This window comes from Lonchura striata, chromosome Z (genome assembly GCF_050655825.1).
Source record: "Lonchura striata isolate lonStrDom1 chromosome Z, ASM5065582v1, whole genome shotgun sequence".
Classification (NCBI taxonomy): Eukaryota; Metazoa; Chordata; class Aves; order Passeriformes; family Estrildidae; genus Lonchura; species Lonchura striata.
Genome location: NC_140740.1, coordinates 11738200 through 11756301, shown reverse-complemented (window position 1 = coordinate 11756301; position 18102 = coordinate 11738200). Strand labels below are relative to the sequence as shown.

The 18102-nt window shown below is 45.4% G+C and overlaps 1 protein-coding gene across 1 annotated transcript; it reads left to right on the top strand.

Annotated features, from left to right (window-relative positions):
• Positions 1-6718: 6718 nt before the first annotated feature.
• On the top strand, positions 6719-16750 carry LOC146763637 (3'-5' RNA helicase YTHDC2-like). Its single transcript, XM_085567846.1, has 4 exons — positions 6719-10511; positions 10886-11079; positions 12678-12877; positions 13484-16750. Exons 1-4 carry the CDS (start codon positions 10423-10425, stop codon positions 13667-13669), a joined length of 669 nt encoding a protein of 222 aa, XP_085423972.1. The 5' UTR covers positions 6719-10422; the 3' UTR covers positions 13670-16750.
• Positions 16751-18102: the final 1352 nt, after the last annotated feature.

Below are 18102 nucleotides of genomic sequence, written 5' to 3'. Positions count from 1 at the left end.
ACACAAACAGGGAGAGCTGAGAGGGACTTGTCCCAGCCCCATCTGCTGCCTGGCACGCTCAGGCAGAGGGGAACTGGCCCAGCTGACTGCCAGGTTGTGTGGCAGAGAGGGAACTGCAGGACCCAGCGCCACTCGGCTGGCCCTGCTGGGAAGGAAGGTGCCATGCAGCACAGGAGGGGCAGGGCATGGAAAGGCAGACACTGCTCTGTGTGCCTGTGGAAACTAGCACAAGACAGGGACCTATGGGAGTCATTGGAGCTTCTTGAAAGGAAGAAACTCCAGGGACAGAAAGCACCATTTCTAGAGCACTGGCAGGGCAAAAATCCAAGCGAGATGGAGAAACCAGAATAAATGGATGAGTGGGATTCTGGGCCGGGTTTGCCTGTGATGGCAAGATCCTGCACATGAGAATTGAGCAGCTGATGGTCCCATTGTTTTACTTTTCAGGTCTTTCTAGGAACCAGAGGAATCGTGATTGAGTATTTGAAGCACTAAACTTGGAAGGAGATGGTTCACTGTTCTTTGTTTGTTGTTTTTTTTTTTTTTCCCTTTGGCCAGCATCCATTTGTAACATCAGCCAAGCCAGTGTCCATCCTGGCACCACTCATCACTGTCCTGAAGAGGATGCAGGAGGGAAGAATGTATAACCAAGACAAGGTGTCATCTCCACAACCAGTTTTGAGTAGGATTGTAGAATAGGATTGTAGAAGAGTCTTGTAGAATAGGATTGTAGAGGATTGTGGTGTAGGGGTGTTAAAGAGTTTTGTAGAATAGGATTCTGGAGTAGTATTGTAGAGTAGAATTGTTGAAGAGTTTTGTAGAATAGTATTGTAGAGTAGGATTTTAGAGTAGGATTGTTAAAGAGTTTTGTATAATATGATTGTATGTGCGGACTGTGGAGTAGCATTGTAAAGTAGGATTGTTGAAGAGTTTTGTAGAATAGTATTGTAGAGTAGGGTTGTTGAAAAGTTTTGTAGAATAGGATTGTAGAGTAGGATTGTGGAGTAGGAATTTTGAGTTTTGTAGAATATGATTGTATGGGCAGATTGTGGAGTAGCATTGTAAAGTAGGATTGTTGAAGAGTTTTGTAGAATAGTATTGTAGAGTAGGATTGTAGAGTAGGATTGCTAAAGAGTTTTGTATAATATGATTGTATGTGCGGACTGTGGAGTAGCATTGTAAAGTAGGATTGTTGAAGAGTTTTGTAGAATAGTATTGTAGAGTAGGGTTGTTGAAGAGTTTTGTAGAATAGGATTGAAGAGTAGGATTGTGGAGTAGGAATATTGAGTTTTGTAGAATAGGATTGTATGGGAGAATTGTGGAGTAGCATTGTAACATAGGATTATTTAAGAGTTCTGTTGAATAGAATTGTAGAGACAGCTTGTAGAGTAGGATTGTTGAAGAGTTTTGTAGATTACGATTGTAGAGTATGATTGTGGAGTAGGAATGTTGAGTTTTGTAGAATAGGATTGTAGAGGAGGGTTGTGGAGTGGCATTGTAAAGTATAGTTGTTGAAGAGTTTCGTAGAATAGCATTGTAGAGTAGGGTTGTTGAAGAGTTGTAGAATAGCATTGTAGAGTAGGATTATGGAGTAGGATTGTTGTTGAGTTTTCTAGAATGGATTATAGAGGAGGATTTTAAATAAACAAAGTTTCTGAAACATCAGCCCATTTCGAAGATTACCCTCCTTCTGACTCCTTCAGGGGCTCTGTCCTCACCAGGCTTGTGGGAATTGTTCCAGCAGCTCTGGGTGCCAGGCAAAGCTCCCTCTGCTGCAGCTCTGTCCACAGGCTCCTCTCCTGAACACTCAGGGGCAACAATAACACTCCCCTTGAAACAGAAACAGAAAGAAAGAAACCCTTCTCAGCAGTTACACAGAACACCTGGTCCAAAAACTCTGTGGCTCACACTCTTAATCCCTTGCTCCTAACAAGAAGTCTGGGCACCAAAGCCCTTCAATAGTCAAAAAGATTTGACTCCTCAAACACAGTCCAAAAACTGTCAAAGCTGACAGTGTTGGACATGGGTGTGACACTGAACACATGGGATGGTGTAGTAGATAGGGACAGGCGAACGGAAGATTTCGGGATGTGACGGAAAGAAAGACCCCCATCCCCCTCTCACCCTGCAACATGTTATCCATTACCCCAAAGAATGTAACCACACCTAACCAAGTAGTTTTCCACTCCTGACTAACCCTAGAGACCCTGCCAACCCCCCCTGACGTAGCAGAGTCCCCCAAGACTATTTAAACCCATGAGATAAGATAATAAATGCTTTTCGACCGTCCACCACATTGGTGTCCTGCGTGTGTCGTTAGCCCGAGTGGCCCAGGGGAGACTGGGCTGCCGTGCTGTTCCTTGCAACCAGGTCGCCGTTGTCTCCCATGAAGGCAACAGATGGCTTCTAAGGAAGGAGTCCTGCCAGCTCCTGGCACAGGGATGTGCTCCTCCCTCCACAGCCCTGAGCACAGCAGTCTCATCCAGGCTACAGCTTGGCAGGGACTGCGTGGGAACACACATCTCTTCCCACAGAGATGCCCAAGAGCAAGGCGACTGAGCTCTGCAACATGGACAGCAAGACGGGCCAGTTTGCCCAGCTGAGGATTTCCCAGATGGAAACTGGACTGCAGGCACCAGGTTACTGAGAGGACAGGAAAGCTGCAGCTCCAGCCCAGCCCCACCCATGGCTCTGGGAGCACCTACAGGTACAGCAGAGCTCTCACAGCAGCAGCAGCTGCAGCCCATCCCTGCTTTGCCTTGGCCTTCCCACCCAAAAGAGGCAGAGCCCACATCTCCACATCTGCTTCTGGAACAGAGGCACCTCTCGCATGCCCCTCCCTGCACAGGACACTTTGCCTTCAGTGGCAATTCTCCAGGCACTCTTCTCTTCTTTCCCATCAAACAAAGCCTCTTAGAACCTACAGAGCTTCCACTTCCTTACCACAAAGGCCCCTGCAGAAGGGATTCTCCCCAGGAAAATGAGCACGCAAACCTGGCCAACACCTCTCATCCTCACTTAAGGGCTATCCCCCTTTTCATTCCCTCTTCTTTAGGAAATCTTCTTTTACCAAGCAAATCCTGCCCTGTCCATTCACAGCTGAACTGAAGAAGCCTTTGCTTCTCAGCCGTGCAACAGCATTCAAACGCTCTCAGTCCAGCCTCTTTCATCCCTGTCCAATGCAGGTTCCTGAACAGAAGGAGACTTCTCAGGCAGGGATCTCCTGCTCTCCCAAATCATTTTCTCAGCAGCAAGGCCCAGATCTACTGGTGGTGATTCCCCTTCCCCAGGTGCATTCTGTGCTGAGCTGGATGCCCTCAGCGCTGCACAACCAGCACTGCCGGGTGGAGCGCTGGGGGCTGAAGCGTCTGCTGTGCCTGCAAGAATCCAAACACATTGGTTAGGCTCCTGAATGGGGCTTTGGGATGCAGAGCTCTAATCCTGCCTTGGCTCAAACATCACAGGAAACACATAGAAAACTCTATTCCAGAAGTGTATTCAAATTCTGAAGCGATTTGGAATTTGGATTTCTTCTTCTTAAAAAGTATTTATTTTAATTGATATGTACATACATTCAAGTATGGGCTGTAAAATTATCTACACACACACTAATGAAGCCAGGCTGTGGCACTGCCTCCCCTGAGATCCAGCTACTCATTTCTTCCTCATGATCGTTATTTCCCAGTGTTTGACCTGGTGTCTCCTCTCAAAAGGACTCTATTGCTCCCAGTGTGTACAGCTTTTGCCTGCTTTTCCTAGGAATCCTAAATGTGCTGAACAATCTTTCAGGCTGTTTCCACAATGGATCCTAAGGAGATCAGTAAAGAACAGCCCTTTGGCAGCTGCTTTGGCTACTGAAGGCATTTTCTGCTGAGATGGTGATGACTCTTCATTTCAGTTTATGATGGCTCATGACTGTCCAACCTGGGCCCTCAGCCCTCAAGATCTGCTAAGCTTTTGATTGAGCAATGGGCTGTAATCACTTTGTTGAAGATTTTTTTTTTAGGAATATCCCAGGAAGTAAAGAAGGAACAAGACAGAGCTGGAAAAAGGCACCTGGGTGTGTTGGATTTGGCACAGCTTGGTTTTTGGTAGCAGGGGAGGGCCATGTGGGTAGCTTCTCTGGAAGGCTGCTAGAAGCTTCCACTATGTCCGACAGAGCTGGTCTGGGATGGCTCTGAAGAGGGACATGCTGCTGGGCAAATTAGAGAGGTTGTAACATCTCTGTGATGACATATTGAAGAACAAAAGCAAAACAGCCCATGTGTGGTTCTTTCCCAGGGGTGGCGAGGCACTGCTGCCAGGGGCCATCCAGGTGCAGCACGTGGCGATGAGCTGCCACGGCTGCTGCCATCCTGGCACGACCTGTGGTGAGCCTTCTCTGCCTGGCTGCTCCTGGCCAGCCGCACTGTGGACAGAAGGGCAGGGGGGCGATGGCAGCAGCTTCTCCTTCCCAGCATCCACATAAAGAGAGGTGTTCAATAGTGCCAGCCCTGAAGTGGCCACCACTGCCCCCATGGTGGTGGCAGGGCCACGTGGCTGGGAGCAGAAATGTAATGAGCGGTTCCCCGGAGCAGAGCCTAGATGAGATCAACATTTTGGTGCTGTGACATCCTGCAAGAAACTTTGAATTAGTCAAACTTTTTGGCAATGGTACCCCATAGGAGCAGTTTTTCTTCTAGTCAGAGAAGAGGAAGAAGTGAGGACATGTGAGGGAAAACAACATGGCAATGCCAAAGTCAATAGAAAAATAAGGATATGAATAAGGGGAGAGAATCCACTGGGCCATAACTCTGTGGGATGTGTCTTGAGTTTTTGGAAGTCGCAGTCTCCCTTTTATCCTAAACTCACAATTTCATCTTGCCCTCTTTGTTTCCTCATTCGCTGAGTTAGTGAGAAAGTACAGATTCCCAATTCGCCTACTCCATTTAACACATATTCTCCCTCATCAAGCATTGTATGGTCATTAAAATTATCTTTAATCCCACCCTGGTCTGAGAGCGTGGTCCTGCATCAAGATCAGCTGCCTGAGCTGTCCATTCTGCCTTTAGCTTCTCCGGGGTGGTAGTGTGTTTTTCTTCCATAAGTTGGTTCTGTTATCCCTGTGCAGATGGTTTGTCCTTGAAGCCTATCCTCTCACCTCCCTTGTCCATCTCCCCAGAGATGCTCTTTGTTCCAGTACCTTCCATGTCCATCACTGTAACTCTGCCCTCCTCCTTTGTCTGTCAGTATAATCCCGTCTTTACTTCCAGATCCTTCCCTGTCAATCTTGTATCCCCCTAAAACCTAACTGGTTCATTCAAACTGTACTCTTCCCCTGTTATTCCCTATGGGTTTGAGCATTGTAATCCCTACCTTCTGCTCCTCCCCAGGTTCCTTGAAATTTGAGAAAGTCTGTAACCTCCCCTTGTACCCTCCCCTGTATATAAATTGGTGCACACCTTTGTTCTGTGTCTTTCCTTCCCTGACCCTTCTCCTGGAATAAACCTCCCTGAGAAACCATTGGAAGACCCCTCCCTGTTCTTTGTCCCGACCCTTTTGCAGATACAGCTCGTGCTCTGGGGGAGCAGCCTCACTGCTGCAGCTTTCTAGCAGCCCTGCTATACTGCCACCAGGCCAATCCAGGCAAGGGGCGGCCACTCTCGGCGTGGTCAGGGAAGGGGCTAGCTAGAAGTTGACCCAGCACTCCTGTCACTCCTGCCCTACAGGGAGAAAGCGTGTGTGGGAAATAACCATTTATTCCCTTTTCCTTCAGTAAAGATTTGTGAGAGCCCTGCTAGAGTTGCCAGTGGGTTGGCCTCTTGCAGGGCTGGGGAGAGTCCTAGGGGCTGAGTCCCTTCTCTTAATGGGGTGCAAGGGTGCCCATGGCAATCGGTTGTAGCCCAGGAGAGGGGTGGAGGGGCTGAAGCTGCTGCCCTGGGCAGAGGGATCTGCCACTGTCACCACCTCCTGCCATGGCTCCTCCTGGGGCCAGTCCCACTCCACGGAGACTGGCACAGGTGGGGGGCAGCTGGGACCCCCAGGGAAAGCAGCCTCCGATGTACCAGCTTCCTCCTCCACATGACAGACTTCGGGGCCATGGACAGGAGCCCCCATCCAGGAGCTGCTGCTCTGGGAGCTGCTGGAGGTGGTGGAGCTGGCACTGGCCACAGGGCTGTTGTTGTCATCCCTGAAGGCACCAGAGCACAGCAGCCTCTGGGCCTCCTCGCTGCACTGGCCCACCATGATGCTGATGGTGCCATGCACCAGTGGAGCCGTGTGCTGCTCGAGGACAGGCTGCAGCCCCTGCACCAACACCTCGGCGTTCAGCCCCTTGAGGCACAGGTCGTGCAGGATGGAGCTCTCTGCGGCCTCAACCAGCCACCACCAGAGCCGGAATATCCCCTCCAGCCTCCGGCGCAGCCAGCGCTGCAGGGGCTCCAGCAGCTGCGGCTGTCCACGGAAAAGTCGGGCCCACACCTCGGGCAGGAGGCCACCCGGGAACTCCGGCCCTGAGGGGCCCTGCTCAGCTGGGGACAGTGTCCCCTGTGGCACAGCTGCACAGGACACCACAGGGCCATGGGGCTGTTCTCATCCAGGCAGCCGGGAGCTCTCCCTGCCCGGCCGGTGGCCACTGGCAGCTGCTCCGGGGCAGTCCCGGCTGTGTCCTGATGCTCGTCTGCATGCTCAGAAAGCCTGACGGTCTCTATGGGTGTCCTGCAGAGTGGGCACGAGGGATTCCTGTGTGCCCACCGCTGGATGCAGCCCAGGCAGAAGCGGTGGTGACAAAGCAGTGCACAAGTCACATCCTCTCCGTGCCTGGCACCAAGGTCTGCCAGGAACAGGCTGTGCCCAGCACCAGAGAGGCCTGGCTTGATCCTCTCGGCCGTGGCCTCTCGCTCAGTAGAGTTCAGGCTGCAGCCAGAGTGGCCCTGCGAATGCCTGAATGGAAGCAGTGAGAGACACAATGTCTGTTGGAATCGTGCTCTTCCCAGCCTTCATTCTGGATTAATTGCTGAATACTATGGATGCCTTGAGGGCACTGAAGGGCTGCAGTTCAGTTCAGTTCAACAGTGATGTGGGAAATGGATTTGTAGAGACAAAGCTCAAGTTCTGGACCATGGCAAGTGAGGACCTGAGAGAGATTGTTTTACAAAGACAGAACAAGACAGAACTGATCAAAAGGCCTTTTCTTTGATGTCTCAAAAATAAATAGAAGTGAAGTAAGGGAAGTGGAAGTGGAAAAGACAGAAAAGTAAGAAATGATGCGTCAGCGGATGATAGGAGAGGTTACAGAAAGGGGGCAGTGGCAATCACCCGGATCAGCAGCCAAAGGTCTGGGGAACTATCAACGTAGGAGTGTATCCAGTAGTGTGCAGTAAAGCAAGAAATGCCCATTTTCACTGCAGTTAATTTATTAAACAAATATCTCTCAATATAATTTGACATCAGCCTTACTTCCCTAAATCTGTATAAATACATAACTTACTTCATGGGATCATTAATGATCACAGCAGCAAACAGCTGTCTGGTTACAAATGTACCATAATGCTTAAACCCCTGCATACTGGAATTCCTTTTTTGTTTGGGTTGTTTGGGGGTTTTGTTTGTTTGTTTGTTTTGGGTTTTTTATGGGTTTTCTGCTTCTTTTTGTTTTTTGTTTTTTGTTTTTTTTTTTTTATTATTATTCAAGGAACTGAAAAGATAAATATATCTTGTGCTCTTTCATTAACTTGATCTTGAAGAATTGGCTTACCAGTGATCCTTGCATCATATTTCAACAGCTAGCAAGTCTTACACCACTTAAAATATTTTAAAAATCCCAAACAAACAAAAACCAGAAAGACTAATTATTTTACAGTCAAGCCTGACACAGTCTAACACAGTGCATAATACTACTGTTTCACTAACATCCTTTGCAGTTCTTTTTCTCTTAGAACTGGCATATTTTGTGGAACATAAGAGTGTTTACAAGAGAGAAAATGTTCTGCAAACTGAAAAGAAGTCAGCAAAAGTGACTCTAGGGAAGGTAAAATAAGAATGCCTAATTGTATTTAAACATGCAGATGTATTTTTTGCGTAAAACTGTGCTGCCTCTTAATTCTTCTTATAAAAAATACATGGGCATTTGACGTATGTTAATACAAGAAAATAATTCTTATTCCAGGGGTTATTTGTTTTGAGTAAACATTAGCCAGAAGGTATCTCTGAGGCCAATCATGAAAGCAGAATTTTTAAATACTTACAGGTTGTTATTTCTAATATGAAAATCCACAGCTAGTGATTTTTACTAGGAGAATACCTATAAAGAATACAATCTCCATGTCTAAGAGCTTGGTCAAGCACAATTCTTTGCTCATTCATATGCTGAGTGCAGACTGTGACTCAGTATTCAGCAGGGCTGCAGCAGGCAGTGCATGCCTGACCACACTCTCCTATTTTTTCACCCTTCTAATAGCATTGGAGAGTCAAAAAAACAATGAAAAGAGAAGGGCATGTATTAAGGAATTTGTTATGCAGGATTCACTCAGGCTTCACACCATTTAGCCATACAGATGAGCCCTAACCCAACAGTTACCTCTGTGCACTGCTGTATTTACAGGATTGCAAACTGAGAGCAGAATTGAGCCGAGGAATCTTTTTTCAGAATCATGGGGCTTTTTGTCTGTAGGAAGGCAAGCTGATGCTGTTAAGAGGTAGAAACTGTTAAGAGATCTGGGTGCTTAAGTAAAGATGTGACTCTTTCAAATTAGTTATGAACTCTCATTTTTCCTTGTTGATACCAAGGATGATAAGAGGAATGCTCATCTTATTCAGCTGGCGTGTTTAATTTTCCATAACTGTGATGTGCTTTGAGGTGGCAGTACTGAATGTCACAGGAACAGCTATGAGGAACTAGCATTTTGTACTTTGATTGAAGATACATAGTCAGATACCTGAACTGAAAAACTGAAAAAAAAATTAAAGTAACCTTAGAACAGATCAATTGTTCCGCTCCAGTGTAATCTCTCAGTGCAGAATTATGCTGAAGTTAGCTTTGTAAAAGCCTTGCTGGAGGTCGCTTAAGAGCTACTTTTCAGCTAGCTACATCAGACAGTGAGTGTTTATTTTCTATTTATTTAATTGCCCATTTCAACTGAGGAGTAGTAGCTTATTCTTCTTCCAAGTACTCTCCTTCTGACCTAATGATGTTTCCGAAGCAGCAGCCTTCAGTACCGAGGCCTGTGTCAGGCCCAAGTGGATTTGGTTAAGTTTCTAGCTCGTGTCTTCAGCGTGGAGTCCAAGGACAGCAGGAAAAGCAGGGCAAGCAACACTTTACCGAGTGAGGAGGCTGAGGGCCGAGATGACCCTCGCCACAGCTCCGTTTCACACCATGCCATGAAAGCAGGTAATTCATGACGGGACAGGGAGCAGGGCCGCGTTCTGCCCGCAGCCACACGCGCAGCGCGCTCCTCGGGCAGCCGTGCCCCCCGAGCGGCGGCACAAGCGCCAATTTCCTCCCGCCGGGGCCGGCTCGGCTGCGGGCGGCTCCAGCCGGCCCCGCCCCGCCCCGGCGGCGCCCTCGGGCCGAGCGGCTGCGGCCCCGGGTCCGGGCGGTGTCGGGGCCGTGCGGGGCCGCGCGGGGCCGTGTCGGGGCCATGTCGCGACACGGGCGGGTCCCGCGGCGGCAGCCCGGCGGGGCTGCGGGGGACGGGGCTGCCGCCGCCGCGGTGCGCGCCCGGGCCGAGCCCCTCGGGGCCGCCGGCGTGGACGAGGTGGTGGCAATAGCGGCGCAGCTGGCCCTGGAGCGGTTCCGGAGCGGGGACGAGGCGGGTGCGCGGCACGGCCCGGCCCGGGGGCAGCTGCGGGTGTGGGGAGGGCGCTGGCAGCGGGTCAGGGAGGGGATCCTGCCCCTCTGCCCGGCCCTGGTGAGGCACGGCTGGGGTGCTGTGTCCATCTCTGGGCTCCCCAGCACGGAGACAGGGAGCTGATAGAGCGGGTCCGGCAGAGACCACTGAGATGAGAGGTCTCGCATCAGGAGAGCTGTGGGAGTTGGTCCTGTTTGGCCCAGAGGAGACTGAGAGGGGATCTCACTAATGCATATGAATATCTCCAAGATGAGTCCCAGGAAGGCGGTGCAGGCTTTTTGGTGACAGGACAAGGAGCAATGGCCATAAATTCAAAGAGAAGAAGTTCCACCTGAACTTGAGGGAGAACTTCTTTCCTTTGAGTGGCAGAGCACTGAAACTGCTGCCCAGGGAAAGCATTGAATTTCCCCCTCTGGAAACATCCCAAACCCTAGATGTGTTCCTCTGTCACCTGCTCCAGGTGACCCTGCAGGGGGGTTGCACTGGGTGGTCTCCCTTCCAATCCTAACAATTCTGTGTTCTGTAACGTTGAGTTGTCAAGATTACTGCCTGTTGCATTGTTACTGTCTTTTCATTATTATTTATCATTCTAGAGATGGAATTTCCTTCTAGTTTCACTAGTACTGAAAGAGCATTTGTTCACCGGCTCTGTCAGTCTCTTGGACTGGTATCTAAAAGCAAAGGGTGAGTCGGGGTACAGTTTTCAGTTCTTTGGTGCAGATGATAGAATTTCAAGACTAATGATAACCTGATTGATGTTTTCAACATCCTCAACTGTGTTGCAAGGAATAGTATTAGAAAAAAAAGTGTAAAAGTAGCTACAGAAATGAGCATCTTTGTTCATTGCTGTATGCATGCTTGGAAAAGCTTGTGACATGCATTTTGGGACAGCTTGATTTTATACTTTGTGGATTTAATGGCTCCATTAAAAAAGGTTCTCACTGTGATTTCTGTTTTTTTTCTAAAGATTTTGCTTAGCATCTCATACCCTGACAGATAAAAGTTAACCTAGAGTAGGTTCCTTTTTCCTAAAATAAGTTTCCCCTCCCCCCCAACAGAAAAGGAGCCAATCGATACCTGACTGTAAGGAAGAAGGATGTGTCAGAGGCACACGCAGTCATGACTTGTGACTTGGCTCTCTGTACGAAACACGCCGTTCGGAGCCTAATTCAGCGCTTTCCCGTCACAAATAAGGAACGCGCGGAGCTCCTGCCAAGGACAGAGCGAGGAAGTGCCTGTGCTGTTGAATCTGGTACGTTCAGCATGTGTTCTGATTTGGACTTGTCCATCGACACCACTCGAAACCACCTGCAACCCAGTGACAAAACAAACCTCTTCCTGCTCTGTCCCCTCTGGTGTCCTAACAGACACCTTCAAACAAATGCATTAATTTTCCTTACTTTTAAGGTCTTTTATAACTGGTGCTGTGAGGAATTTGGGAAGTCATATCATGCACATTGAGATGTCCACCTTGTGTTGTGTTAATTTAGAATCTTTGAGCCAGTCCAGCCAAATCTTTTTGGAAGCACATTTTGAAATGTGGCTTCACAGAAGTAACTATGAGGTGGGGTTGAAGAGTCAGTGTTACTGTGATGCCATAAGAATGCCTATATTAGAAAATGAGGTTGTCTGTTCTGCTTATAGAAATTAATGTGCTTGATAAATCAAAAATTTCAGTTTTTACTTCTTCATCTCTACAAAATAGATTTGGTCCTTAAGAGACTACTGTCCAGACTTCTTGATTTCTTGAATATGGAAGAGTTCACGGAAAGACAAACTTCGGTCGAAATGTTGGGTTTTTTTTTAAAAGCAAGGTTTTCATCTAGATTATTGCTTTAGCAGCTACAAGTGGAAGAGTTGCACTGTGTTTCTGTGTGCAGAGATGGGTGTAGTGAACAGAAAACATTTGTACCAGTATGCCTTGTTTAATTGTATGGTTTTGATACGTGGTGTCTCTTCTTGACGTGCTTTCTTTGCTGTTATTTCCAATTGTTTTAGTTGTTTAATAGGATTGTTATATGAACCAGAGGGAAGCTGTAATAAAAGTGCTGAAATGCAATGTCTTAGGAATGTAAGGGATAAGTTAATGAACAGTCTAATATTTGCCTTTCTCTGCATCTCAAGAATGTATTTTTAGTTCTCCTGATCTCTTAGTCTGTTTGTCTTGGTACAACAGAGCTTGAAATTTAGAATATGAATCTGTTAATGGCATTACATATGTATAACTGAGTTTACAGCAAACTTTTCATTCTGCCAGAGAATAATTCTCAAGGAATTACAGAGTAGCACTTGCAATGATGGATGTGAAGTAGCTCCCTCAGAAGATGTGCCTGTTTTTTGGCTACTTATGCACTGCTTTCTAACACATCGCACTGCTGCGTGGGGGCCAGGGCTCTTGATACAGCATGCTTGCATTGGTATGATTTCAGGCAAACGTGTGGAATAGCTTAAAGGTTTAACTCTGTCAGTGTGTATTTCTAGGGGGAACTGCAGGTGTGAAATGTGGGCGCAGATACAAAGGCCACCAAAATACGCCAGGCTGATATTCTCTGGTTTAGTTTGTTTCTCCTTTTGCTCTTTGTAGGCTTTTTTGACTTGGAGCAATGCTCTGGAAGAGTCTGGTTTTCTTCAAAATACCTATGAAAGTAATAACTGTTTTGAAAAATATCTATTGCAAGCACTGCAGGACATGCTATAAATATGACATCTAAATGTGTGATGGGTTTGTCACTTTACCCACAGGGATGCATAAAAAGCCAGCAATGTTAATTTTTAAGTACAATTTTTGAGCAGTGTTTTTGTGACCTTCCTCTGTGTCTGCATAAATGACCTTTTAACTTGTCTTCACAGAAAAGAAAGAAGTAAACAAGACAAGTGGTCGACTTAATGATGGTATCCCCCAGGTCCCAGGGAAAAGAGGGGAATCAGAGTTTGATTCCTTCAGGCAGTCACTACCAGTTCTTGAAAAACAGGAAGAAATTGTCCAAACCATAAAGGACAATAAAATTGTTTTGATTATAGGAGAGACTGGATCAGGAAAAACGACGCAGGTATGTTGCTTCAATGAAATAAAAACTATAACAGTATTTATTCTAAACTAATGCCAGTTGTGTAACATTTGTGATATGGGGTACTTTGATGCTGTTTCAAGGCTTTCCTTTTCCTGTGTGATTGAAAATGTTGTTCCAATTTATTTTCTTGCTTTTGAAACACTAAGCCTCTAGATAGGTACTAGAAGCAAAAATGATTCCTTACAATTTTCTGGTAGATACCATTTTTTCATTAAAATAATACAAAATATTGAAGGGAAAGTAGCTGTGATGTTTGTATAACCCTTTTTCTTCTAAGGCTAGTTCTGTTCTTAGTATCCAGAGTAATCTATTTTTTGTGTTAAAATGTGAGATTATCTGCAGGGCTTTGTTTTTTTTTTTAGATTTCTCTGAAGCAGGAGGGAGGCACTGTAAGGTTTTTCTTTAAAAAAAACCTAAATAGGTTATAATTAGAAATTTACTTTCTGCTGATTCAGATATGCTTGCTATGATAATTGTAATGAAAAGTCTTTTGCAATGTGCAATATTGATATGCAGTTAATGGTTTCCCTGTGCTAACAAAGCTGTGACTTTCTCAAAAAGCAAATTTGAACCACTTCTTTACAGATCCCTCAATTTATCCTTGATGACTGCTACAAGAATGGAACTCCCTGTCGTGTGTTTTGTACTCAGCCAAGACGTTTAGCAGCTGTTGCAGTGGCTGAAAGAGTGGCAGCAGAAAGAAGAGAGAAGATTGGCCAGACAATTGGTTACCAGATCCGGTTAGAGAGCAGGTACCAATGGTACTTCTAAGTGTCGGTTGATCTTGTGTTGGTCTTGTGAATCTTGTGTACATTGAAACTGCAGTATGTTTGTGCTGCAGCCTCACAGATGGGATACGTTACTGCAGGTAAGGAATACGTAAGAGTGAAAAGGATGGCTTTCTTCCTGTGTTTTGCAGTTTCATGTAGAAGGCTGTCTTACAGAACTGAATCTCAGGTATTTTCTGTTGATTTCTTCTGCATGGAAATCCTTGTCTGATTTTCAGATCAAGTCTACACTTTCTTCTTTTTTTCCCCGTTCTCTCTGCTTTTAACATGTGTGGATTCAAAAGGTCTGCAAGCTTTGAAGGTAGGTGTGAAAACCAGTATGCTGTAACAAATGTTATGTAGTGAGAGTTGATAGGAGCCATAAAAGGGAAAACAGAAAAATTGGAATGTGACTGATGAAGCTGAGCATTATTTATCAGTCTAGCCTGGATTAAATGTATTCTTCTTCAGCTGCTGTGTTTAAAACATGAAGTGATGTAAAAGTAGAGGTTTCAGTATCACTTGATGAATTTGTCTGTAAAGCAGAGCATGAATGGATTGTTTGGGGTTTTTACATCTTTGCACCGTGTAGCGAAATGACATTTCAGGGAAAGGCCAGCAGTTGAGATATGAGTGACCAGAAGATGGCTAAAGGTTGTGTTGCTTGAGTGAACAAAGATAACACATAGCTGGTGAAAATGAATGCACTTGAACAATGAAGCCACAATAAGAATTCAAATATGTGTATGAAAGCTCACAAGGATATTAAGAGATTAGAAGAGCTGGTGAAGATGTGTCACAAATAAGCCGAATGATTAATATATGGAAGTACTATGCTGGCAGAAGAAGAGCAAAGTCAGGTGAAAATGGTAGAATTACTGGGAGCAGTGCAGAAAATCCAGCTTGAGAAAAATCAATACAATTACTCCAGGGAAACACTGAAAGGGGGAGATAACAATATTTTGAGCTGTGGACAAAAGAAATTTGGAGTGGAGATGTTGAGAGGTGTTTCTAGTAAGACAGAAACATAATTTTTAAGGTTTTCTCAACTGTCTTCCAGAGAAAAGCTGTAGAGTACAGTACAGAGGAACTTTTCAGCTCTTTTAGGATGGCAGTAGCAGAGGGAGTAGTGAGAATTGCTGTTTTTATTGGGACAGCTAACTGTGCCCCAGGTATGGAATTGTAACATTTCAGTATTTTCACCTCCTGAAAAACCAGAGGATCAAGCAGATGCCTCTGTGATTTAGTCAGCTGTAATGAGTTGTGTCTTCAAGGCAAGGCTTTGGGAGCTGTGGGGAGGCTTCTGTGAGGACGTGCCAGAAGCCTCTCCCGTGTGTGACAGAGCCGGTGCCAGCCAAGACAGACCTGCCTCTGGCCAAGGCTGAGCCTATCTGTGATGGTGATAGTGCCTCTGGGACAGTGGGGAATGGGGGAGGAAAACCTGCACAACAGAGGCAGCAGTTCATGAAGAGTGGTGAAAGCATGTGAGAGAAGCAGCTCTGCACACAGGAAGGTCAGTGCAGGAGGGGAGGAGATTCTCCAGGTGCCAGAGCAGCCCATGGTGCAGCCCATGGTGAGGCAGCTGTGGCCCAGCAGGCCGTGGAGGTCTGTGGTGCAGCAGGGATCCTCCTGTGAAGGATTCTGTGTTGGAGCAGGTAGATGCTTGAAGGAGACTGTGATCCTCTGGGAAGTCTGTGCTGAAACAGGCTCCTGGCAGAAGCTGCGGCCCCAGGGAGGGAGCCGCACAGAAGCAGGTTTGCTGTCAGGATTGTGACCCTGTGGGGTCCCACACTGGAGCAAACTGTTCCTGAAGCACTGCACCCTGTGGAAAAGGACCTGTGCTGCAGCAGTTCCTGGAGAACTGCAGCCCATGGGAAGGACCCATATTGGAGAAGCTCGTGGAGAGCCCACTTTCCCGTGGGAGAGAACCACATTCTCCTTATCTTTCTCTGGGGCCTGGTAGTCTTTTTGTTATGTTTCCTCTCCCTTGCCCGTGGAGAGGACAGATAGAGTGGCTTGGGTAGGCACTTGGCGTCCAGACAGGCTCATCCCACCACGTGTAGACAAGTACAAAGGCTATATCCAAGCACAGGCTGAGGAATTGGAACCTGGTTTTCCACATGGAATTTTCTAGTAAAATGAATGACGTGCAGGGTTTCTTCACAGTTTTCTTTTATTTCCTTAGTTATTAATATTGAATCTTATTCTTTCAATTAATACGTTGTCCAGAGTTTTGAGGCGCAAGCACTACAAATTGTTAGGAAATGTCTGGGAAAAGGCATAGTTTAAAAACAAGTGGTGTGCATGAATCTTTTGAGGAGAGAACTGTAATTTCTCTTCTGGTCAGCAGCTGCTTTAATTTTTGATCCATGGAAAGCTTTAAATGGTGCAAACCCCTGAGTTGTCTCTGTGATGTGATCCATAGGGTTTCTCCAAAGACGCTGGTAACATTCTGCACTAATGACATGCTCCTTGGCACGCTGATGGCAGGAGACAGCACTCTCTCCACCGTGACCCATGTTATTGTGGTGAGCATCCTGTGGTCTTTCATGTGGGGTGGAGCAATATGTATTGCTTTGGAAAATGAGGTCCTCATTTGTTTTACTGAAATTTGCTGAGCACTTTAGGTGTTTTTGTTTGGTAGAATCTGAATCAACTTCAAAGACTTTCTGAGTCCTCAGAGTAGAATGCATGTTTCGTGCAGTTTGGTGTTTTTCTGTGTGTTTGCGTTTTTCCTGTAAAAATATCTTATTTTCATGCCAATGGTTAAGTGTGGAATCAGGAGGAGTGGAGAGGGACAGAAGTGTAAATATTTCTGAACTTCCATGGTCAGCAGAAAATCCTTAGGGAGGCTTACCTTGATGTGGTTCAATGTGATTGTGTCAGATTTTCTCTTACCATTTGTTTTAGCAATACAGGTTTTCAGTCCATTTGTTTGCCCAGAGTTTTCTAGATAATGTGGAGTCTAATTGCTAGCAAACTATTCAGATTGTTCATTTGTGATTATGTCAATATTCCTATGATGGAACTGAATAAGTAAAGGGAACTAGAATGTTTTTGGCAAGACTTAAGTACTGAAGATGAAAAGGTAAGTTTAGATGCCTGCCTGTTTATCAGAGTTAAAAAAGCATGAGAATGATTTATACATTCTTGATGTCAGCCTACAAACTTTGTATTTTGACTCCTTGTTTCCTTCATTCATAATATAAATCAAAACAGAAGAATGAAAAAGATGATTAATCAGTTATGTACCTTAACTTATAGGCTTTGTGTATGACTTGTCTAAGCAATTTGTCTGTTTTTCTGATTATGTGGTGTCATACATTTTTTTAAATGCTTATCAGTGGTGAAGTGAGAATTTATTAAAATAAGATTTGTACTTTGTGGTGTTTTCTTGAAATTTGGCTTCAAATACAAAACCAGAGAGGTTTCAGATACTCACTTTAGCCTCTAAAGTTAAGGTGCTTACAGCTTCAGCATTGTAATGCACTCAGCGCTGACAAAAACTTTTTGAGGCATTTTTGTTTCTTTATGGATAGTTTTTTTAAAAAAAACCTATTACTTAAACTAGACTCACACATATTAAGGCCTCTGTAATGTGCCACCAAAACATGTATTTTTTTTTTAGAGAAGTTTGTTTTTGTCAGAAGTTGTGAATCTGTGATGGTTTTTTATCTCTTTTTTTCCCTTTTTGTTACAGGATGAAGTACATGAGAGGGATAGGTTCAGTGACTTCTTGCTAATAAAACTGAGAGATGTGCTGCAAAACCAGAATAATTTAAAACTAATTCTCTCTAGTGCTCCTCTAGATGCAAATCTCTTTATTAGGTATTTTGGAAGCTGCCCAGTAATACATAGTAAGTCTTGATCTTAACTCTTAAGTCTGAGTATACCTGCCCTGAGACTCACAGATCTTACTAAACTGTAGCAAATTATTCTGAGTAAAGGCACATGATTAATACACTGAGAATTCCAGGAATCCTTGTTCTTTCTGTATGCAGGTTTCTTGTTTCTTGACTGTTTGCACCTCATTCAAAGTGAAGTGTTTGAGTCACTGGGAGTTCTGTAAATGCAGGTACATCCTGCCCCCCTCCACTCTTAATTGAAGAAGTAGGAAGAGGTTATTGAAGTTCTGTCTTCATGCTGATACAGGACTTAGGAGCTACATGAGTGTGATATATATCAGTGCATTCCAGTAGGATCTTACTCTTCAGGCTTTGTGAAGGTTGTCACTGGTTACTGGATAAAACACAGATAACTGTACCAGTTCAGTTCAGAAATACAGGCTTAGGCAGATTGGGTTTCACATGAAAAAAGAATCACATGATTCTCTGATTTAAGGAAAATTAGTAGTTGTTCATCTAGGTAAATATTCAGAAAAGACATCCAGTTTTGCTTAGTTTGTTTGCAGACTCAGTTACCTGCAGTTAGACTACA

What these genes read in the sequence shown, in the direction of transcription:
- LOC146763637 (XM_085567846.1), top strand. Translation starts at nt 10,423, where the DNA reads ATGGAATTTCCTTCTAGTTTCACTAGTACTGAAAGAGCATTTGTTCAC. An exon ending in TGCCTGTGCTGTTGAATCTG is followed by an intron (nt 11,080 to 12,677) that starts GTACGTTCAGCA and finishes TTGTCTTCACAG; the next exon opens with AAAAGAAAGAAGTAAACAAG. An exon ending in GATCAGGAAAAACGACGCAG is followed by an intron (nt 12,878 to 13,483) that starts GTATGTTGCTTC and finishes ACTTCTTTACAG; the next exon opens with ATCCCTCAATTTATCCTTGA.